The 25,002-nt window shown below is 49.6% G+C and overlaps 1 protein-coding gene across 6 annotated transcripts in view; it reads right to left on the bottom strand.

Annotated features, from left to right (window-relative positions):
- The window catches only part of LOC133351928 (nuclear factor 1 A-type-like), a 399,089-nt gene that overhangs the window by 58,137 nt on the left and 315,950 nt on the right, over positions 1–25,002 (bottom strand). For all 6 annotated transcript variants that reach the window (XM_061567537.1, XM_061567542.1, XM_061567543.1 and 3 more), the window contains 3 exons: positions 10,182–10,253; positions 4,503–4,577; positions 1,164–1,281 (listed from right to left, as the gene is read on the bottom strand). In XM_061567537.1, coding sequence (XP_061423521.1) covers positions 1,164–1,281; positions 4,503–4,577; positions 10,182–10,253 — 265 coding nt within the window. The remainder of the gene's footprint in view (positions 1–1,163; positions 1,282–4,502; positions 4,578–10,181; positions 10,254–25,002) is intronic.

The raw sequence follows: 25,002 nt of genomic DNA, 5'->3' as shown, positions 1-25,002 counted from the left end.
CCCAGAGAGCGAATGGCACTCAACACCCTGCACAGATAGATGCAATCCAGAATCAGAATATTGTATTCATGCTGGGGGAATCCGACGAGCTATGAAGCTCTATTTCACAGACGTCCAGTAGGGGGAACGGGGTCAGAACGTCACAACAACAAGCAATATAAAAACACATGGGAGCAGGGCACGGACGGACTCAATTCAGCCAGTGGACCAAATCTACCCGCAGACCAAATTTCTACGGCATCCCTACAACCGGCCCCGTAGCGTTAGCGGGGCTGGAGGGGGGCTACTGGAGGGGGCTGCCCCCCCCTTCAAAAAGACGTACGGCAGAGGTCGCAATCGGGTACCCGATACCCGTACCCTACCCGATACCCGGCCACCCGTACCCGACCGGGTACGGGTACCCGTTTGCGACCCTGGTGCGGCCGGGTACGCCGTGAGTCACTGGTGAGTCACCGTTTGTCACTCATTTCCCAACGTCTTGTCTCTTCTCACAATTCAAGCTCCTAGAATCAACCCACCCGCGCCTGCAACGTGGCTTCATCCCAGAGGTCGCAATCGGGTACCCGATACCCGTACCCTACCCGTACCTGGCCGGGTACGGGTAGGGTATGGGTACTGGCCGGGTACGGGTACGGGTACCCGTTTGCGACTCTGGTGCGGCTGGGTACGGGTAAGGAATCAAAACCCGTTTGCGACCTCTGACGTACGGTCAAACAATGTCGCCACAAACAATGTCGGGCGCCCCCGTTCTTTCCGCATCTAAAACTGGAGGGGGGGGGGGCGAAGGCCTTGGAGCAGAATACACGACGGACGCATCACACGGGTCGCTCCGGCAGCCTCAACCTTGTTGCCACGAGGTGACGCTGAATGGATGGGGCGGGGGGTCGGCGGGGGCGGGGGTGTTAAAGGAGGTGGGAGGAGTAGCGGATGGAGGGCGAGGAAGCTGAAGATGATGGAGGAGCAGCAGGAGATGGTGGAGTGGGAGGGGGGAGGGAGCAGTGAGGAGAAGGTGGAAGCAGCAGTTGGGGAGAAGGGAAAGAAGGAAGAATAGGGATGAAGGAGATGATAATGAGGGGGAGGGAGGTCGGGCGAGGAGGGGGGGGAGCGGGTGGAGGATGAGGTGGAGCAGGAGGAGGATGAGGATGACGGGGTGGTCCACTCACCCGGCAGAAGAAGTGCTGGGCAGAGACCTCCTCATGGCGGCGCCGGGGCTCATGCTGTAGTAGGACTGGCTCTCCATTTCCACGGGGAAATTGGGACCGGTTCCGCTCGCGATCGGCGCTGTCGGAGCAAACATCGTGAGAGCGCTCGCCTCGCGGTCAGTGCGGCCCAGAGGGCTCGAGTTCAAATCCGGGTCAGGGAGAGTATTCCAGGATTTATACACAACGGAGAGTACAATCATCCGACCTCGCTGGGGACCGGGGAACAGGCGGTGGACGCAAAAAGATCGGATGCGAGGACATTGACGATGCATTGTGCCAGAAACATTTCGCAATTTTACTTTCAACATTTCATCATAAATTAAGTTTATTTGGTGATAGCTTTCACGACTGAAGGGGTGTGTCTGGTACTCAACAGCTATTAAATAGTGTAACTATTCATATGCCGATTTAAATAACTGCAATGTAATTCTCATCACACCTCGCGGTGTTCAGTGCAGGGTCCCACTCCTGATCATCCACTCTATTTCTCTGGCCTCTCTATTCATCAGCTATGAAGAAGAACCATTGTCCAAAACGTTGACGGGTTTATATATATATGTTTTCCTTTGCAAGTGTTACCGATGAATGCGTCGAGCGTGTTGTTGTTAATTGTGCTTGTGCACCACTGCCAACACACAGCAGCAGCAACAACATTACCAAATCATTTATAGAGCACCACCCACGCCTCATGTGAGACAGCAGATGTCCCGGCCTGGCTTATGCAAGTTAATTATGTTCAGAGATTACAACCAAAGCCCGGTTTTACTCGTACATTTTTAAAATGTTGCACGCATTTCATAGCCAGTTGCATTTGTTCTTGGATTCACATCGGGTTTTTTTTTGTCTCTTCCCCCCTCCAAATGCCTCCCTGGCAAGCGAGTGATGTTTGGCGATGTTTTACTGTTGTTGTTGTTGTTATCCAAGTGCCCTAACCTGGCATTCAATAAAGGATTCGAATTAATAAACAAGCGTGCGTCGCGGACACAATGCTAAATCGGTGGCGTCGCGTGGTGACTTGTTGGCGGGCCGAGTCGGCGGTCGGGAACGATGCAGGCGACGGACATGAAAGTGGTGACGGGAATGCCGGCCCCCGCAGGATCACAGTCGTTCGCGTGCGGCAGTGAGATGAGGTTGTGGCATCACCACGTCATGAGAAAGCATGTACCAGCAGTGAATAGACCACGGCTGATGATGACGACGATGATGATGATGACGATGATTAAATACGTGCACGAACGAAAAGAATTTCGATTTAAAGCTTTCGTGACTGCAGGGATTCATCTTCTTGTTTCTTTCGGTAAAGTCACGTAGAAGGGAAGTAATAAAATAATAAAAATAAAACATAATAAAACAATTCTCACGACGTTTCGGCTACAACGCAAGCAGCCGTCCTCAGGTGAAGAATGAGACACTACCAAACTAGGAGCTTATATATAAGCTGCATTGGGGGTTGAAGAGCGCCTTAACAAAAAGAATGTGCATGTGAAGAGGGATTTAGCATATTCATGGAAAATGCGTAGGCGTTGGGCGGGGGGGTGTCAAAGTCATATTATGCCCATGCATTATGCAGGATCAGCAGCAACCAAGGGGGGTGCAGGGATTAGCAGTAACAAAGGAAAGGAATGTTAATGATATGTAGCTGCAGTTACTCAACAACCACGTAGAAAACTAAAGTATAAACTACATAAAAAACTAAAGTATTAACTGCATCGCACCATCAGTATACTTACTATACTCTATAATAAGCTGAGTTACTAACAGCAAGTAATACATTACAATTTTACCTCGTAAAAATTCTATAATATGCTTCCATCTAAACCTTATTCTCTTACATCACACGAGCATATACCGTACTATATACTGCCATAGATAAACCCAACATTAAATTATATACTGTATTGCTGTAAACCAACCTATATCTTATACATTTAATATCACACTATGTATTATTCTACACACCCTAATGTGTATCGAAATGGTTTATTACGTCCTTCCAACATTACCCTACATTGCTGGGGTCACAAAAAAGATCTCCAAAATCCTGATTAAACACAAGATCCAGGTCCGATTCAACACAGTACATAAAATCCGTGATCTGGTACCGTCTGTAAAAGATGTGGTTCCAGACATACAGTACCCTGGCGTCTACAAACTAAGTTGCCTCTGTGGTAGCAGTTACATTGGGGAAACCAAACGACATGTCTCGGACCGCATCCGTGAACATAAAGCTGACCTGAAACACGGTAGGACTAACACCTCAGCCGTGGCAGATCACTGTTACAACTCAGTGGGCTCACATGATATTGACTTCTCCAAGACAGAGGTTCTCTGCAAGCCATCTGGCTATCATGAGAGATTCGTTCATGAGGCGATCCACATATACAAACACAGAGACAACTTTAACCGAGAAGATGGATTCTGGCTCAGCAATCATTGGAAGGACGTAATAAACCATTTCGATACACATTAGGGTGTGTAGAATAATACATAGTGTGATATTAAATGTATAAGATATAGGTTGGTTTACAGCAATACAGTATATAATTTAATGTTGGGTTTATCTATGGCAGTATATAGTACGGTATATGCTCGTGTGATGTAAGAGAATAAGGTTTAGATGGAAGCATATTATAGAATTTTTACGAGGTAAAATTGTAATGTATTACTTGCTGTTAGTAACTCAGCTTATTATAGAGTATAGTAAGTATACTGATGGTGCGATGCAGTTTATACTTTAGTTTTTTATGTAGTTTATACTTTAGTTTTCTACGTGGTTGTTGAGTAACTGCAGCTACATATCATTAACATTCCTTTCCTTTGTTACTGCTAATCCCTGCACCCCCCTTGGTTGCTGCTGATCCTGCATAATGCATGGGCATAATATGACTTTGACACCCCCCCGCCCAACGCCTACGCATTTTCCATGAATATGCTAAATCCCTCTTCACATGCACATTCTTTTTGTTAAGGCGCTCTTCAACCCCCAATGCAGCTTATATATAAGCTCCTAGTTTGGTAGTGTCTCATTCTTCACCTGAGGACGGCTGCTTGCGTTGTAGCCGAAACGTCGTGAGAATTGTTTTATTATGTTTTATTTTTATTATTTTATTACTTCCCTTCTACGTGACTTTACCGAAAGAAACAAGAAGATGAACGAAAAGAAGTACAGAAAACTGAACGCGGACTTGCTCGCGCACACAAGCTATGAGAGGCGCCGAGCTGAGACTCGCCGTTCCACCAACAAAACTAAGGACGGACGGATGGAGCGAGTCGTGAAAATGATGCGGCCGTCGTACTCACTTCTCGACACCCGCACCAGCTCTGTGACGCTGAAGACTCCGGAGGTTACGAAGATATCCTGGAAGCTGAGGTGTCCTGCAGGTGACAGGCGAAGACACAGGCCTCAATCAATGACTCGCTCGCGAGCACGCGGCCGTGCCTTGCCAGCGGCGTGGCCCTGTTTGGCAACGCTTCGCTGCGGAGGGCGATTAGGGGAGGGGCGGCGGGGGGGGGGTTGGGGTGGTCAACGCTGAGCGTGGGCCCTGGCAGCTGCGTCGGCCGGTGCCGCATTTGTACCGCGACACCTTGGGCCGCCCTGTGGATGTGGATTCCGTGGCGACCGGAGTGGGTGCCACGGTGGCTAGGAGATGTTAACCGCCTCGCCTGGTACGCAGGAGGTCGTGGATTCCATCCCGACCCTGATGCCTGCTGCTGTATATTTGGAGTTTGCGTGTCTCTCTCTCATCATCATCACGGTGGCTAGGAGATGTTAACCGCCTCGCCTGGTACGCAGGAGGTTGTGGATTCCATCCTGACTCTAACACCTGCTGCATATCTGGAGTTTGCGTGTCTCTCTCTCATCATCATCACGGTGGCTAGGAGATGTTAACCGCCTTGCCTGGTACGCAGGAGGTCGTAGATTCCATCCCGACCCTGACGCATGCTGCTGTATATTTGGAGTTTGCGTGTCTCTCTCTCATCATCATCACGGTGGCTAGGAGATGTTAACCACCTCGCCTGGTACGCAGGAGGTCGTGGATTCCATCCCGACCCTGATGCCTGCTGCTGTATATTTGGAGTTTGCGTGTCTCTCTCTCATCATCATCACGGTGGCTAGGAGATGTTAACCGCCTCGCCTGGTACGCAGGAGGTCGTGGATTCCATCCTGACTCTAACACCTGCTGCATATCTGGAGTTTGCGTGTCTCTCTCTCATCATCATCACGGTGGCTAGGAGATGTTAACCGCCTTTCCTGGTACGCAGGAGGTCGTAGATTCCATCCCGACCCTGACGCATGCTGCTGTATATTTGGAGTTTGCGTGTCTCTCTCTCATCATCATCACGGTGGCTAGGAGATGTTAACCACCTCGCCTGGTACGCAGGAGGTCGTGGATTCCATCCCGACCCTGATGCCTGCTGCTGTATATTTGGAGTTTGCGTGTCTCTCTCTCATCATCATCACGGTGGCTAGGAGATGTTAACCGCCTCGCCTGGTACGCAGGAGGTCGTGGATTCCATCCTGACTCTAACACCTGCTGCATATCTGGAGTTTGCGTGTCTCTCTCTCATCATCATCACGGTGGCTAGGAGATGTTAACCGCCTTGCCTGGTACGCAGGAGGTCGTAGATTCCATCCCGACCCTGACGCATGCTGCTGTATATTTGGAGTTTGCGTGTCTCTCTCTCATCATCATCACGGTGGCTAGGAGATGTTAACCACCTCGCTTGGTACGCAGGAGGTCGTGGATTCCATCCCGACCCTGATGCCTGCTGCTGTATATTTGGAGTTTGCGTGTCTCTCTCTCATCATCATCACGGTGGCTAGGAGATGTTAACCGCCTCGCCTGGTACGCAGGAGGTCGTGGATTCCATCCCGACCCTGACGCCTGCTGCTGTATATTTGGAGTTTGCGTGTCTCTCTCCCCGTGGTTGCAAGGTTTTTTTCCCTCCACATTTGTAAACGCGTGTTTAGAGTATTTGGCTGCTGTAAATTTCCACGCGATAAGCAACTTCGTTGGCTATCATGTGGCCAGGCCACTTCTGAAAAAGAGCTACATAGCTCCGCGAGCCTTGCCGGGTAAAACAAGAAAAAGTTTAGTTTTTCGTCAGTGTCCAGACACCTTGGGCCGGCTGTGAATGTGAATTCCACGGCCACCGGATATTAACAAATCGGTCACGGCGCACGTGGAGCCGTTCCCGATGTCAGCGCTAATGCTGAGGAGTTGTCCTGGTTTTTCCCAGGAACGTCGCCCTCATTCCTTAAAAGCAGCTGTCCCGGGAACAATCTGTAAGGCGTCAGGGTCGGGGTCAAACCCACAATTTCCCTCTATACCAAGCGAGGTAGTTAACATCTCGCCACCAGTGGTGCCCCCAACTGTTTCGTCTTATCCACCAGGCTGTGTTCAACCACCACGATGCAGGTCAAAACTCTTCTAATTTCGCTTCTTCCCTTCGTACTGCTCCCACTTTGGAATTCCTTCTCATTGTCACTTTTCCCAAGTTCTGAGCATAAACTTGCTCAATTCAAGAAACATATTCACTCTCTGTCGGTTACTACTTCAAGAGTGCCGTTTGTTGCTGGCCTGCTGGGAAATTTGGACCTTTGAGTCTGTGTACAGCAACTGTATATACTGGGTTGACCAAAAGTCAGGGTAGATAGGGTTATTTAATTTGTGTGTCTGTAGGCCTCTGTGTGTGTCCGTGGGTCTCTGTGCGTGTCTGTGGGTCTCTCTGCATGTCCGTGGGTCTTTGTACGTGTCTGTGGGTCGCTGTGTGTGTCTGTAGGTCTCTCTGCATGTCCGTGGGTCTTTGTGCGTGTCTGCGGGTCTCTGTGCGGGGTCTATTCATGAGTAAAAAAAGAGGCGAATCCTTGATTCCTTCTGGAACGCAGTCACGGGGGTTCAAATTTCCATGTTCCGTGGGGCGTACCGCCAGCCCCATTCCCACCCGGTGCCCACGATGCGCCAGTAGTTTGCGCCGTGGAGGTGGCGGCCTTCTCCCAATGGGCGCGACGTCTCGCGCGGGTGACGACTCGCGTAGAGGCCACGTGCCGACTCCAAAAAATAAAAAATCGGCGTTTGCAAAAAAAAAAGCCAGAGAGCGAGTTCGGGGAGGGGTGGGGGGGGAGGGGTGGAGGGAGAGGGGTGGGGGGGGGTGCTCGGAGCCAGACTTGGCCATGAACGTTATGTCGTTCTTATGTAATGGGCGCTGGAATAAAAAAAAAACGAAGGTTTTTTTTTTGCTGTACACAGCTATCGTCGGTCATGACCTCCAGAGTTTTAGAGGAATGCTAATTAATAATACACGCTACCAACGGCAAACGATTGCGGAGAGTAACGGGCGCGCAACGCTCCGCGTTTACACGGGGCTCTAAATGAGCGTTGGGATTTTTTGAGCGAGGGATTTTGGTTCACCAACCACAAAAACAACAACAACCGCCGCCGCCACCACCGTCATCATCATCACGACCGCCACAACAACCACAACTGCAATCACCGTGTTCCCTTACCACCACGGTCGTGACCACCACCACTACCGCCACAGATACCACCATCATCGTGACCACTCACCCACGACCACCATCTTCCCAACCACCCACCGCCACAACCACCACCAGCAGCACCACTGTCACCTTCACTAGAACAACAACCGCTACCGCCACATCTAATTTCACACCACCATGATCACCGCCACCACCACCATCATCACCATTTGCAACACTTCCACCATCATGATCAGTTATCACCATTTGCCATATCCACCACACACCACCAGCCACTACTGCCACCACAGTCATCACCACAGCCTCCACCATGGTGACCTCCACCACAATCCACTAACCAGCAACGACACCACAAAGACAAAGATCCCCCATAAAGCCTTAACAGACTGTTGGGGCAAGTACTGTTAGTGAGCACCTACGAAGGCCGGCACGGCACCACGCCTGGCCGCCTTTGCTTCCCCAGTGGCGATGTTTACACATCGTACCAGGATTTGAGGCCAAGTCGACCTACAGGAGGCCCAGGAGCGATTTAAATAATCGTCAATGGTGTTGATGGCCGTGAGCGGGAATTGAACTTGGGTCGCCGGGTTTGTAGCGTAGCGTGGTAAGCGTTGCACTATGGTCCCCCACCTACACCACCCACCACCGTCACCATCACAAACACCACCACCGTCACCATCACAAGCACCACCACCGTCACCATCACAAGCACCACCACCATCACAAACACCACCACAATCACCATCACAAACACCACCACCGTCACCATCACAAGTACTACCACCATCACAAGTACCACCACCACCACCATCACAAACACCACCACCGTCACCATCACAAGCACCACCACCGTCACCATCACAAGCACCACCACCATCACAAACACCACCACAATCACCATCACAAACACCACCACCGTCACCATCACAAGTACTACCACCATCACAAGTACCACCACCACCACCATCACAAACACCACCACCGTCACCATCACAAGTACTACCACCATCACAAGTACCACCACCACCACCATCACAAACACCACCACCGTCACCATCACAAGCACCACCACCGTCACCATCACAAGCACCACCACCGTCACCATCACAAGCACCACCACCGTCACCATCACAAACACCACCACCGTCACCATCACAAGCACCACCACCGTCACCATCACAAGCACCACCACCATCACAAACACCACCACAATCACCATCACAAACACCACCACCGTCACCATCACAAGTACTACCACCATCACAAGTACCACCACCGTCACCATCACAAACACCACCACCGTCACCATCACAAGCACCACCACCGTCACCATCACAAGCACCACCACCATCACAAACACCACCACAATCACCATCACAAACACCACCACCGTCACCATCACAAGTACTACCACCGTCACAAGTACCACCACCACCACCATCACAAACACCACCACCGTCACCATCACAAGCACCACCACCGTCACAAGTACCACCACCACCACCATCACAAACACCACCACCGTCACCATCACAAGTACTACCACCATCACAAGTACCACCACCACCACCATCACAAACACCACCACCGTCACCATCACAAGTACTACCACCATCACAAGTACCACCACCACCACCATCACAAACACCACCACCGTCACCATCACAAACACCACCACCGTCACCATCACAAGCACCACCACCATCACAAACACCACCACAATCACCATCACAAACACCACCACCGTCACCATCACAAGTACTACCACCATCACAAGTACCACCACCACCACCATCACAAACACCACCACTACCACCATCACAAACACCACCACCGTCACCATCACAAACACCACCACCGTCACCATCACAAACACCACCACCGTCACCATCACAAGCACCACCACCATCACAAACACCACCACAATCACCATCACAAACACCACCAACGTCACCATCACAAGTACTACCACCATCACAAGTACCACCACCATCACAAACACCACCACCACCACCATCACAAACACCACCACCGTCACCATCACAAACACCACCACCGTCACCATCACAAGCACCACCACCGTCACCATCACAAGCACCACCACCATCACAAACACCACCACAATCACCATCACAAACACCACCACCGTCACCATCACAAGCACCACCACCATCACAAACACCACCACAATCACCATCACAAACACCACCACCGTCACCATCACAAGCACCACCACCGTCACCATCACAAGCACCACCACCATCACAAGTACCACCACCACCACCATCACAAACACCACCACCGTCACCATCACAAGCACCACCACCATCACAAACACCACCACAGTCACCATCACAAGCACCACCACCGTCACCATCACAAGCACCACCACCATCACAAGTACCACCACCACCACCATCACAAGCACCACCACCGTCACCGCCACACTCTTGCTCATCTTGCGCGTGCTCTTTTACCGTTTTCCGATTTGATCTCAGCTTCGCTGGCAGACATGTTCTCGTGACTCGGACTGCCCGTCTGGCCTCCTTCTGCCGATAGATGACGGGGAAAGACAGACGCGCATGCACGCACGCACAGAGGGGGAAACAAGGGGAGATAAACACACGCAGATTAGACACCCTGCATTTAGAACACAAACCACACACTTTGTTTTTTTGCTTTTGAAACAATTCGACACGTTGCTCACGCGACGATAAATCTGATGAGGTTTGTGGAATGCCACGAGGCAGATAATCCGTTGGAATCTCGCAGAACAGTGTGAGCCTTCATGTTAGAAAGCGGTTCAAGGAAGTGGATATTACAGAGCTACCTGCCAGATGCCTTCAAGGGACACGTCATTAAGGCAGTAGAGGGCAGCACTCTCCCACCCACTCTGCCACTGGAAGCAACGTTGTTGCGTGGCAATCGAACAAACATGTTTTTTTGTATTTAAATTTAATTAAGATTTAGAATGTTTGTATAATTACATATGTATTTTGCTAAGATTTGTTTGTGCGTGTGTGTGGTTTTGTGAGACTGGTTCTTGCCACAATAATATGGACATTCCATGACTGACCAACAATCGTCAATTGGGATGAGCACAGAAAAGTGTTAATTTAATACTTTGAGACATTTTTTTGTATTTGTTTCGTAAATTTCAGTCAAACATACGTTCAACAAATACACAAATATCCTGTAAGTCAAATATTTGGCCTAGGCCCTAATCTTCGACCCTGGAGAGTGGAAGTGTAGTTTCAGACTCTGACCCGGGTCAAAATTGTGAATGTTAATCTCATGCGTTGAAAGAAAAATAAAGAAAATGAACAAAAAAAGTTGTAAAGTAAGACGGCTGTAGGCCAAGGGTTTTTTTTCATACGGGGCTGTTACGCCTTGCTAAAATATACAGTGTAAACAGGATTTTTTTTCTGAGTAAGCAGCCGCCCCCAGCGCTCGGCGGAAAATATGAGCATTTAGCGGGACTCAATAAAGTCAGTGTGCTCGCGACGAACAAGCGGCTACTTTAAGGTTTCTCTGAACGCACGTGGACACACGTGTGTGCGCACACGCGAGCACGCACAAAGACGCACACATGCGCCGGGAGCACAGGTGCAGATTATTTTTTCGCAGAGGCACTGGGTTTAGAAAAGAAAAAAAAAATCACTCTGAGAAAAAAATAATAATTCAAAAGTACCGGTTCGATTAATGACTTCCTGTATAGAAAGGTGCAGATGGAGGTGTGGTGCAGCCCTTTCTACAACTGCCTGAATCAATCCCTCTGCTGTGTGCCAAAGGAATGCCTCCGATTTATTAATTTGATAAGATTTTAATGTGGCGTGGACGGCGAGAGTGGGTAGGGATGGCGATGAATTACCGCGCTAGTACGCGCGTACACGAATCCAACTCATGCCCGTTAACGCTGCAAAGCGCTAACGAGTCAAAGCTTGGCCTACACGAAACGAGCAGTCAACGAGTCGCAACGCACATTTTATTTGTTCAGGTGGCGCGAAAACGTTCTAAGTACATTTTCGTCGGCAAATTAAATTTCTGTTTGTCTGATTTGTGCGTTGTTATTCTCAGTAAAGACTTCGTTTTGGCTGCACCACGCATAGTGATGTTTACATTGCAACAAAAAAAAACCTAAATAAAGCAAGACTAATAATCATCATGAGAATAGTTTTTATTATTAATTCATCATCGTTGATTATTATTTATACCTCCCATGCATTGCATCTCGAGATGCCAGAGCAGAGGGAGTCCAAGTAAGCACTCGGTCGTGAAGTTGTATCCGCAGACCAAATACAATATTCAAAACCAATGCGAGCATCGACAACGTGCACAACAAACAAGATTAAACAAAACTTTAAAAAGGCAAAAAAAACTGAGCTGGAACAAACAATCCCCCCAGCGTCGACGCAATGGCTGTGGGGGGTGGCCATCATCCAGCAGCGGATCATGGCCAATGCCAATGAGAGGCACAAAAAAACATGGCTATAGGAATAATGGTGGCGGCCGGGGCTGTCCAAACGCCGGCTACCTCGGGGAGCGGTGTGGCGTGCACCAGCACTACCGCGCCCCGAGGCTCCGACCGCGCTTGCAAGCGGCTCTCCGCCAATCGAGCGGGTGGTCGAGTCGCAAGCTTACGTAAGCCCCGGCAAAGGATTCCTCGGCGAAGTCAGCCCTCGATGACTCACGGCTAACCACGAGGCCGCCGCGGCTTTCGTGCGGTGCACGGCGGTTTTGCCACTCCGCCCGGAGAGAGCTCCCGAAAGTATTTATTTTTGCTCGCAGAGACGGCGTGTGCGGAAGCTCCGGCAGGCCGAGAACCCCTCGTGCCGTCCGTCTCTAAAGGCTCGTAAAGCCTCCAGTCGACTTCTTTCGCACCGTGCGTAGCCGACCGTGCCGATCGGAGGTGGGGCGTCAGTTTGGTGAAATGCGCGAATGAAAACTAATTTCGCGTGCAAAGATCGTCACAGCCGGTTTGCCAGTCGACCCGAGTCAGTTATCTCGTGAGTCCGTCGAATCAGCAACGCCAGCCAAGTCAGCAAAATAATAATTTCGCCAAAAAGTCAGTCAGAAGGGCGATCGGTCGGTCGCCTCGTGAGATTGACAAAGAGGCAGCTATGCGGCGTTTACTCGCGTAGCCTGCGGTCAGGAGTGAAGTCTCCCTTCTGGTTTGGCGTATTTTGGAGGGAGGTGGGACGCTTAACAAGAATCTATTTTATTTTGTCGCTGAGAGTAAAATGTTACGAATGTCGCTGCTTGCGTGCGCGGCTTGAACCAAGTGGCCGCTGCTGTACGACGCGCGCAGAGACGCCGGGGGGAGATCGTCGCTGAGCGCCGTCGCACGTATAGTGTCAGCGCTGCGTTCGCACACGACGCAAAAGCCGCTCGCGTCGGCTAAAGTTTGCGCGAGTGTTACATCGAGAAGCGCGACGAAAAAAAATATGTAGGGGGAGGAAAAACCCCCCACCCCCCCAACCAAAATTCACAACGGTCTTCATAATGAAAGTGAATTAATTACGTGTACTTTATGCACAGCTGTGCCGTATGAATGCCGCCCATTCACAGCACCGGTGAAATCCCGGGGCGGTATCGCGTTGTTACTTCACGTTAGGCGAAACGTTTTTCGCCCGAGCGCAAATTTATTATTTAAGTGCCGAGCGGCGCTGGGGTTTTGGGGAGCGGAGCGGTCATCGCCGAGAGAGGGGCGGGCGGGCGCCGTTCAAGAAGTAAAAAAAATGGAAAGATGACTTGCGGAGCGTGAAAACAGGAGGGGCTGGTATTTGCGCAGTCAATACATTTGCGGAATGAAAATAAATCCCCGATGTAGCCCTTCAATCCGAATCCAAACGTGTCCGTACAGTGCGTGAAATGTAAAAAGTGCGACGACTCTGCCCGTAGAATCGGATACCCCTCGTGAGTGTCTTTTATTTTTGGTATTTGGCCTGTCACCTGGCTCCTCCCCAGCCACCTTTGTGTTTTTTCCTTTCTTCAAAAGCTCCTGTTACTTTATTAAGCCCTCGCAACGTTGCAGGTGAAGGGCGTTGGCGCTGAATTCGCGAGTTGCGTTTTGCGCTCACGCGGAGAAGAGAACGACCGAAACGAGAGAAAAGGGTTGCCGTGTAAAAACCGCGAGCGTAGAGTCACTTCGCAAATTGTCCGAATTACAATAATAATAGGAATTAGGAAAAAAAACAGTTTTTAACCTAGTAAAGAAATAAAAAAAACACTTCGACTTAAGCCCATCAGTGTTCTTTTTTTTATTTAAAGAAAGAACGCACACTACCCGCAACAGAAAACACATGCAACGCAAACACACAATCATAACAACGTTTAGCGCAAAGTGGTACTTTTTGCATTAGCATTACCACCGCCACCACCGCCCGACCCACCACTATTATTAAAGTCATCATTACTGAATTCAATTACTTTTTCCTTCCTCTTTTTAATATCGGGGGCTCAGCCACTGTGGTCTACACAAAGACAGCAGCGCGAGCTGTTTCGAGAAAGTTTTAAAAGCGCCGCACCACAAGCGTCCCCGACGTTTTGCCAAAACCTCAAACCATATTTAGAGCGAGCGCCTGCGCGAGCACCCGGGCTCTGCCCTGGTAACCCACGCGGCTCGGTGCCCAGACGCTCGTCCAAAGTCGCAACGCGCACGTCCGGTGCCACTGCACGCCGCTAACGTCGTTACACACCGGGGGGTCCCCCACACGGCCCAGGTGGCGGGGGCGATCGCCCGCCTCGCGGTGAAAATACCGCTCCCGTGCGTCTCTCGCCACGTCCGACGTTTCGCTTCACGTGCCGGATGACCGGCGGTTTTTTCGACCCCCACCCCCACCGCTGCACTCCCAGACGGGTTGGGAGGGGGGGGACGAAACGTCGAACGTCGTGCCAATTGATGCGTTGGCACAACCCCTGAGAATGCGCCGGAGGGGCCTCGCAGCGGCACAACCGCCGTGGAGCCACGCGGTCGTGAAAGGCGCCGATCGCCGCCGTTAATCGACCGCCAGCTTGCACGGAACGACGGCGCGGACTTTCCAACGGCTCTTTTTTTCTTTCAAATTACAAATAAACGTAACGCGAGTTCGTTTTATCCGTGAAATATTGCGACTGGCTGTTTTGCGTCTCCGCTCATGTTCAACGGTTAACGCGAGACAAATGAAATCTATTGTGTCGCCTGCCAGACCGCGACAGACAGAGAATGTGCGCAAAGCTGGAGCAACGTCGCGAATCGGCGTGTTAAGACATTTTTTTGCCCTGGGAAACGTGGCAAATCCAAAAAAAAATTTTTCATTAAAAATCACATCCCAGGGACGAACATGTTCATGTAAATCTCTGCTTCCAGCTGCGAACTGCGAGATGGGAGGAGGGGTGGTTCTGCAGAATTCACGCCAACTACCCGGGGACATTTATGAGATAATTTTTTAATCTATAAACCTCTAGATTGATAGAAACGTGGATTTTTTAATTATTATTATGATGAAGGAGTGCCCCTTCTAACCGATCGGCCAACGCTTCTTTTTATAGTCTCGCTTTATATATATAGCGACAGAACTGGCGCAAGCGCTAGACCCATTACGATTCCAAAAAGAGAAACTCTACTCCGGAAAAACAAATTACAATTCAGATTAATATACAGGGGTCATACTGGAGGGACAACGTCAGAGCAAGTCACTTTTGTTTTTAAAATATTGTGTTCGTCTCGAATTCTGTGTTTTATATTACGAATAAATAATTCCCGCAGACGTAACAGGCGAGGCTCGCTACGTCTGCGTGCTCACAAAAGTATGTTTCCACGATTGTTCGCAAGCAACGCGCGCCACTATCACACTTGCGTTGTTCTAATAGTGGACGTGAATTACATTTCGTTCCTATGTTCACTGCCAATCCATGCACGTTGTATTATGCATGCGTGCTCGTGTTACGCTCGTGTTACGTTCGTGCGTGCGCACGTGCCGTGTGGCCAGTGTGCAGGCCGTGCGCTCCGCGCGTGCTCATGCTGCTCGTGTGCATGTGGCATAACAGACGCGGAAATTCACCGCGCAGTAAAGACAAGTCGAACGCGTTGGACGTGTGCAACGTACGTGCACACGCGCTCGCACCCAGCACACGTATTCACTTGCCCCTTTTCACTCATGTTTGAAGGCATCTTTTTACACCACCAAACTTGCCGTTTGTCACTGGCCGCTCGGACAAAATCTGGTTGTACACGGACGTGTACACGATTGTGCGCTGTACAATTACGCGCGCGAGGTCGCTTGTGCGCGCGCGCCCCGTGTGTCACACCCGTCCGCTATGCGGATCGCACCAGACACACGACGCCCGCCACCGCCGCCGCTACCCCCCCGCCCCCCCGGTCCACCGCCACCACCCCCATCACCATCAGCACTCCTTACAACACGCGGCTCCGCCGCGCGCGATTGCCTCACTTACAAGTGGCCGGTTCTTAAGTGGCCATTTACTCGCCGGGGGCGCGCAACAGTGGAGCTCTTTGCTGCGTCGCCGCGCGGCTCCGCGGCGTGCGGGAGATGGATGGCCGTGCGGGGCGATGAGGGGCGCACCTTTGTGAACGCGACCCGCGCCCCACCGAATCCCGACGCCGCCGTCGACCCACCGCCCTATCCTTTGCGCAACGGCCACCGCGTGCACAGGCGCCGGCCCAGCGCCGTGGCGCTTGCGCAACCAGCCCCGTGGCTTCATCATTCATCAAACCCACGCGATCAAAACGCACGGCCACGGCACGGTAGCGCGCGACGGAGGAAAGCGGCTTACGTAAGAACGGCACGGAGAGAGAGCGGGAGAGAACGCCAAAGCACGCAGAGCGTCGGCAATAATCTTCCGGGAATCTTTACGAGGAACCGCACCGATCAGTTTGCTGCTTGACACCGCGGTGGATTTGTGTTTTGTCGAGCGAGTGAGACTTTTCGGGCCATTGTTGAACAACTTTAGCCGTTCGCACTGTGCCAAGGTCCCGCACAGTGCAATGCAACTCGCTGCAGCCAAGCACCGTTATGTGCACGAAAACTCACGGCCCCCCGATTCGCCCGTGCTGTGAGTGTTCTTGTACAGTAACTCAAATAGCCAAAGTACATTCGTGAAATGTATTTCTGGCCGCTGCAAATTTACTTTTCAGTATGGTGTAACTGGATCTCCATGGTATTCTCATTCCGGTAAAAATAAAGAATAGTACAATTTACTGAATTTACGGAGGTGACTCACAAGATGCACCAGGTACTTTTAGTTCTGAGTGTGACAGCGATGCTAATGGCATTGATTTTGATTGTGAAGCATATATGCCTTAAATACATAAGCACAAACATAGCAGGTTTTTTTCCATGTATGTACGTTTCTGGATGAAGCACATTGCAGTACGTTCCCTGCATTCATTTAGTTTAGGATAAATATGTAACATATGTATCCTGTGTATATACGTGTGCAGCCTTTTGCCAACTCACTGCTGGATGAAGCCCTCCCTCCACCCCCTCCCCAGGGCCTGGCGAGTCATGGGGGTTTGGTTGACCATACTTCCCCATTCTGGCTACTTAAGTGTGAACTGTAAGTTGTCTCCATGAATGTGTATCGCTGTGGCCCGATGACATTAGGTCTGAGTATACGTGTGTGTAATGATTATCATCACCAGTGATGATTATCTGAACCGGTCCCGGGCCTCCCCTAAGTCGACTCAACCCCGAATGAGTACCTGGTGCGGTGTGTAAACATCGCCACTGGGGAGACAAAGGCGGTCGGGCGTGGTGCTGGCCACACCACCCCCTCGTGTGCCGTGCCGGCCTTCACTTGCCCCAAAAATGTGTTCAGACCATACGGGGTTGGGGGGATCTTTGTCTTTGACATGTTTATGAAGTACTTCTTATCCATACTTGATTGATTCAGTCTCGTTGACATTGGCTGAAACATCTTGAAATAAAACACCCAATGTGGTAGGACTCTCCTAAAAAAAAGTATGATTACTCTTATTATCATAATAACCATGGATGAGTGGTGCACGTACTTTATTGGGCATTATTTCAATCGAGTGAAGCTAGTAAAATGAAATTCAACTGCTCCTGTTGATATTATTGTTACGGATAGGAATAATAAACAATGGAACTATTGCAGTTGTGTCTGAACGGTTTATTGGGTAGGCTCGCTTCAAAGAATTGACTTTTATCAGCTTATGAAATCAATTTAATGCTGGATTCGAATAATTCACAGCGGAATTATACGTTTCATCTGTGTCCACATCAGTTAAGAAACCAAACGGGGTTTAAGTGTGCATAAAAGTTGCTGATGTTGCGGTTAACACGTCAATCGCTGTTTAATGTTCATGTCAAAAAGTAAAAAGCGATTGTTACCACGAGAAGCCGTTCAAACCAACGTTTGTACGACGTTTAGAAATGTGCTTCATCGCGGTCATCATTTTACCTTTGTCACGCCTGGACATTCAATGCTTTAAAACCAAAAAAACTTTAAATGTTACATCTTTAGCCTGCCATTATACAGATTAAGGTTAAAATAGCGTCACAAAATGTACGGTTTTTAGATTAACTTGATCATTATTATTCTAATCGCGTGGTTTTAACGTTTAATTGGAGAACGGTTATTAACATTACAGGGGCCTAGGTTTAATAACGGCATCTGTAAAGAAACAAAGTTGTAATTGACTAATTGAATGATCATCTCCTGCGGTTTGCAAATAGCCAGAGCAAAACGAATGTAAACGTTCCATCGGATTGCAAATGCTTATTGATCTAGGAAATATAACAATCTGTAAAACACCTTTCTTTGTCATTTCAGCGAGTGAACACGGCTCCGATGATACACCGCCGTCTCTCGGGCCAGATCGCTTCGAAACACGCGATGTACGTCGTCAGTTTGTGTGAGCGCCAGTGATTGCACAAGCGTGCTCGCCGCACACTCTGCTATTTAGACCTCCTCCGACGCGCGTTCGCGTCGCGACGCAGAAGAAGATTCTTCCGGAACGCAAAACCGAGCCGCCGATAAAAAAGAGCTCCCCCCCCCCCCTCCGGCACGTGGAGGAGGAGCGAAACGTCGGACACCGCGGACCGAAAGAACGTGCGCCTGCGACGCCGGAAGCACCCCCGGGGTCGGGAGAGCCGTGCAGCGCGACCGCGGGGAGGAGGGGAAAAGAAAACACGGCGGTGGCGGCATGATTTAGACCACTTCAAAAAGTGTGTCCCGCTCGCTCCCTTCGAAAGCCACTAACCCCGCGTGACGGCCCCCTTCCTTCCCCCCGTCGGTCATTGCCCCCCCCACACCCCCCCCCCGTCTCAACAACGCACCGTGACAAAGTTTTGACAAGATGATTAGCGCGGGGAGATCGCAAGAGCCGGGCGCTTGCGCGCACGAGCGCAGCGTTCGCCGATGAAGCGTTGCGTGCGGGCCAGAGTGGGTTTTGAAGAAAAGTCAACGGGCTGAGCATGGAGAGTAAAGAGAGGAAGGACTAGCCACAACACTAGCCGTGCCGGACGGTATGTTAAACTTCGTTTGCGCCGTACGTATCCAAGTGTGCTGAACGGATGTGCGGAGGAAGGACAACAAACTGAACGAAAAATGCCGTAAAAGTGCACAGCTCCCAGTGGTTCCTCGTATGGGAAGAGAGAGCGTTCCGGACGGCCGCAGAAGCGCATCCGCCGTCTTTGTCCGTTGGCCGAGCCAGAATCCGCCCGTCCCGAGCGCGCGTGTCCAGAGGGACCGCAACGGCCGCCCCGAGCCCCGCACGCGAATGCCGGCGGTCGTCGTTGAAAACCGTCGAGAAAAAAGTAAAGCGGGCCTCCTCGGGCGGTACGACGTTGCGGCCTGGAGAAACGACGGTCGATGGCCAAGGATGACCGGGGGGGGGGGATGGAGCGCGTCCCCCGGGGGGTAACGCGCTCACAGACGAGGAGGTGGCTGGCGATGAGGGCCGGCTCGTGAGCAGGTGCCAAAGGTGGATTTTGTTGCGTCGCGGCGAGTGTGAGAGGCTTGGGGGGGGGGGGGCATCCGTCCAACAGTGGATTGACCACAGCCAAGAACGATTGATGATTGATGACAAAGAGGAGCACAGGTTATGATCGTTCTTACACAACAAGAAAGCCACACTGGAGTCTGTGCACGTGAATCTGAAAAGGGTGCACGGTCATTTGTGTATTCGTGCCTAAAGGCGACAAATTGATAAATATATTGACTTAAAATTTGTATTGCATTTGATACACGTATATATGTAAAAACAAGCATGTACATTGGGAAAGTAATAAAAACACAATGCCATTGGAACTGTCAACGTCTCGAACTATTTGTAAAAAAATAAGTTAATTTGTATATGTATATGAAAAGTTACGTTGTCTACTGTGTAATTGCGAGCACAGGTGACAATGCATACACACACAGGTACACAGGGCCAACACACCTGCACTAGTCATCTCGAGAATATACTCACACACAAAGAGAAAAGTCCCCCCTATAGCCTACGCGACTTTTGGGACAAGTGCTGTGAGTGAGTACCTATTCAGCCGGCATGGCACACGCAGAGGTGAGTGGCAGGAACCACTCCCGACCCGCCTTTACCTCCCCAGTGTTTACACACTGCACCAGGTACTCATTCAAGGTTAAGTCGACCTAGGGGATGCCCAGAATAGAATCGGTTCAGATATTCGTCGCCGTTGTTGGTCGCCAGGCTTCGTAGAGAGCGCTGCTTTAACCACTTCACCACTACTCCCCTAAAGTACAAAGACATATATCCCCCGTACAGCCACAACATACTTTTTTGGACAAACGCTGCTAGCGAGCACATGTGAAGACCGGCACGGCACACGAGGGAGTGGGTGTCCTACACCACACCCGGCCGCCTTTGTCTCCCCAGCGGCGATGTTTACACGCCGCCGCGCTGGGCAATCGGCCCAAAACGTACGCACACAACACGCACACTCTCTAATCCACTCGCGCACTCTTGCTTAAATTTCACGAGGGGTGGGAATGCTCTTGCGTGTTGCTGCCGCGGCCGCGCTCGCACACACACATGCAACAAAGTCTCGTGTGTTTCGTTCTCTCGTTCTCAACACACACACACAGCTCGACTGGAGAACGCCCACGTCTCAGATATACGCGTGCGTGCAACAAGCGCACACCTGTGCATAGAGACACACGGGGGGGCGGGGGGCGGCGTGCGAACGCGCGCGTGCGCCGCAGACACACGGCCCCATTGTTGCGAACCTGTCGGCCTCCCGGTTCTTAGTGCCGGTCTTCGCCGAGAAGAGGAAATGCCTCGTTGGAAATCGCATTAGCGGAGTAGGTAAATAAATAATGCGATGAAACCTATCCCGACCTCGAAAAATTTCAAGCTTCGCATCGTTGCCTGCGACCCCCGCTGCCGAATGCAACTTCGTCGCCGCTTTTGTGAAAGCTCACAGAGGATCTGTTGTTGTTCTTGTTGTTATTGTTGTTGTGTGCGAGTTGACATATCGAGTGGAGAGATATCATCGTAAGTGATTTGCATGTTGCGCTATAAAACCCAGACACCTGGGTTCATTTCCCGGCCACGGCTGACATCAGTGGCAAATATATGAAACGATCCAGCGCCTTCCATAGGGTTGACTTGGTCTTAAATGAGTACCTGGTGTGGGCATGGTCCTGGCCACGCGATGCCCTCGTGCGCTTACCGACCTTCATATGAGCTCACTAACAGCACTTGCCCCAACAGTCTGTGTATAGGCCACGCGGGAACCTTTGTCTTTGTACTATACACTGTGTCAATAAGGATAACACAAGGATGCCATTGGCAAGCATTTACATCACTTTATCAGCTCCACTGTGACAGCACCAAAAATAATCGCCGCGTTCTATCACGCATGCAGTCGAGGGGGACGTCACCAAATGTATTCCCTCTATGACATGTGCTCTCAAGGTGCCTTCTAACCCCCCCTTCACTTTCCAACCTCTTAAATTCTTCTATTCACCCCTCATCTTCTCTCCCCCCACCCCACCACACACAACTCACTGCCCAAGGCCTGGAAACTGACCCACAAACACTGCACCCCAGCGGGCATCAAACCAGGCGAGACTGCTGTGACCACCCTGGCAAGTGTGTAAAAACGAAATCCTGCACACGTAAAAAAAAAAACTCATTTTTATTAAAAATAAATATACGTTTTTTGCGCACGTGTGTAAAATTCTACATACATATATAGTATAAATAGTTAAGAGGGCTGGTCGATTTATATAATTAAAAAAACGTGTTGTAGTCGGCCAGACCGGCGCGAGTTGCTTGGTTTACGACGGGTTTACACGAACCGTGCTGTGCGCTATCGGAAGCGAGCCGGGGCACAAGCGTCGGGACGCTGGGCTTTGCCGGCAGCCTCTGCTACTGCCGAAAAAAATCCATCGTTTGGCCCCCGTTACTACCCCAGGTCTCGACCAGTTTCTCTCTTTCTGCTGATACAAGGCACGCTTGTAAGAGGCGAGGCTAAATGCGAGGGCTTGCCACCACGCAGCGGGACCCCTCGTAATAGAACGCAAAACTGCAATACAACGTCGCGTATCTGACCGTCACCTATCCGCCCCGACCGATTCACTGCCCGCTCACCCAGTGCAGAAATTCAAACACGATGGTGGTAGTTGCCATTTTTTTCCGTGGACGTTCGCTCACAGACCAGACCTTCTGACGCGCGATAATGCGCCGTTAAACTCAAAGCATATTCACGCGCTCACTTCCAAGGGCATTTTCCCACGTTTGAGCAGTAAGCGCTTTCATTTTTGTCTAAGAACCTTCCTTTGCACGCGGTTGCGACTGTCGATTTGTATTTGCGATGGCATATCCGACGTATTTAAGGCTCCACCTATGCCGTGTAGTCCCTGGGCCCAGCGGAAACGCAGCCCTGCACAGTGAAAAACCTGGTGGTGTATTTCAGAAGAACTTACCACGCGTTTTTATTCATTCGTGTATTGCGTGCGCTTTGTCGACAACCAACAAAACGCTCCCCCCCCCCCTGTTTTGTTACAAGGAAGACTGGTAGTGTGAAAAAAAGGAAAATAAATAGCAAGAAGGACATCGTGGCCATGGTAAATAAACTGGTAGAAGGTATAGGCCCTCAACGAGTTTTACGTATGAATTGGGGGGCGGCTATGTGCTCTCTATATGAATATAGTGAACATTTTGGTGTTCAGTTGTAACCTATGAGACTGCACAACATGATTAGGTGTATAACACGCCTCATGAATATGAAAACTAAAGTTTTTTTTTACAAACTTACTGCTACCATTTGTACAACTCAATGTAATAGTTTGCTTGAATGTCTACTACAGTCACCTTTAAAAAAATGTTATTCAATCAGCAACTGAGTCTATTTATATATTGGTACAATTATTTTTAAAACCTATTGACATTGATAAGTAATAAGGCCAATGTTCCATAAATATACGAGATATATATAGGTATTACAGGCCCATGATAGATATTGGTCACATGGTGTAAAGCTTTCATCCAGCAGCAGAATGATAATAGCGGATAATGATGACATATATAAAGATAAAAATGCCCCCAATAGCCTTAACAGAGTCTTGGGGCAAGTGCTGTCAGTGTGCGTGGCCAGCACCATGCCTGGTCTCCCCAGTCCTAATGTTCATACTCCTTACCAGGTACTCATATGAGGCCGAGTCGACCTAGGGGAGGCCCAGGACCAGTTCAGATAATCGTCACTTGATTTAGCAGTGAGCGGGAATCAAACTGGGGTCACCGGGTTCGTTGCGCGTCGCACTAATCGCGACACTACCAATGATATTATGATGAGATACACACACACACACACACGCATGCATGCACGTACAAACGAACACACACAAAGTATACAACTCTCAAATATTGTTTATAAATAATGTACAGAAGTTGCCTCTAATGGGTCTCCATTCTTATCAGACATCGGGAACGATGGGGCTGGTGCTGTTATGCTGAATGGAAAATGTTCCCCCTTTTGTTGACAAAGCCAGCTGAAGCGTTTATGCATCATTTGGGAAATATATTTGCGGATGTGAAAAATATATATTAATATTCTTACATCCACGCTTTAAAACTTTTGACGCTGTTCCAAAACAAGGAAATCGATTTCTTATTTGTTTTACGGGGAATCAGAATCCAAATCTTTATTTATCCTGGAGAAATCCGATGAGCTATGAAGCTATTTTTTTTCCACAGATGTCCAGTAAGGGGCGGGTCAGAAAGTTACAAAAACGAACAAGACGTAAAACGACAGCGGTGCAAAGTAGAGGAAAGGTAACAAATGACTAAAAATAAATAAAATAGATTAAGCATGCATAAGTTCAAATTGCATAAGTGCACCAATTCTCAAGCTTGGGCAAGGAAGCAAAACAACAGTCCCAGACCACACCAAGGCAACACACACAGCCTCTCAATAAAATTGCACATTAAAATTGAACTATCGAAACATGGGCAAGGATGAAAGCTACAAATCACATTGGCAAATGCAGTTGTATCCAGCACTAACCTTCTGCACTTCACGGCATTTTTCAAGGAAGATTTACAGTGTTAAAAGGGAGAAAACGAGGTTGTCCCAAAACGTTGCTGCTGCAACGGCAAAGGCTGTCACCTACTCCAGTTCTTGGGATAGTTCAGAGGGCAATTAGATGGACGTTTTAGGTTACTTGAGTTTTAGAATGGAGTTAATGAACGAGCTAAGTATAGTGCAGATTTGCCAAGAAGGATGTTATGGATGAACAGGGCCAAACGTAGATTTATTTTGGCATCAAGGGATGTGGGATTGGATTTTAAGTAGAGGTCACAATGGTGGGTCCTGTATGGTATATCCAGTGCCAATTCAAGAGTAGAATTATAACATGGGTGTAGTCGGTTTAGTTTTTCGCTAGTAGCTGATCTGTAAGCAGTGTCACAGTCGACAAAAGGTGCAAGAATGATAGCTTCAACAATTTGCAGGCGTAATCGGATGAAAAAACAATGTTTCTGTACAAAAACCTTACTTTTTTATTTGCATTTCTTTGAGATGTGACCAATAGGGGTTTGAATGTAAGTTTTGATTAAATTAGTAAAGCCAAGTATTTGAATCACTCCATTTGTTCAATGATGTTGTTTCGGATATTTATAATCGGTGAAGGGAATGAAGCTGGATTTTTGTTTGAACAAATTGGCATGATCTTCGTTGTTTGGGAATTTAAGAGCAATTTTAGTGATGCTATTGAATTAAGTTAAAATCGTGTTGAAGATTTACCTGAAGCTAGCATGGCAGTGTCATCAGCAATGAGATTTAATTCTGAGTGATTTAAGTTTAGTCC

This window comes from Lethenteron reissneri, chromosome 39, assembly GCF_015708825.2.
Source record: "Lethenteron reissneri isolate LAM-NWPU_2019-01 chromosome 39, ASM1570882v1, whole genome shotgun sequence".
Taxonomy (NCBI): Eukaryota; Metazoa; Chordata; class Hyperoartia; order Petromyzontiformes; family Petromyzontidae; genus Lethenteron; species Lethenteron reissneri.
This window is presented reverse-complemented; position numbering and strand designations above follow the sequence as displayed.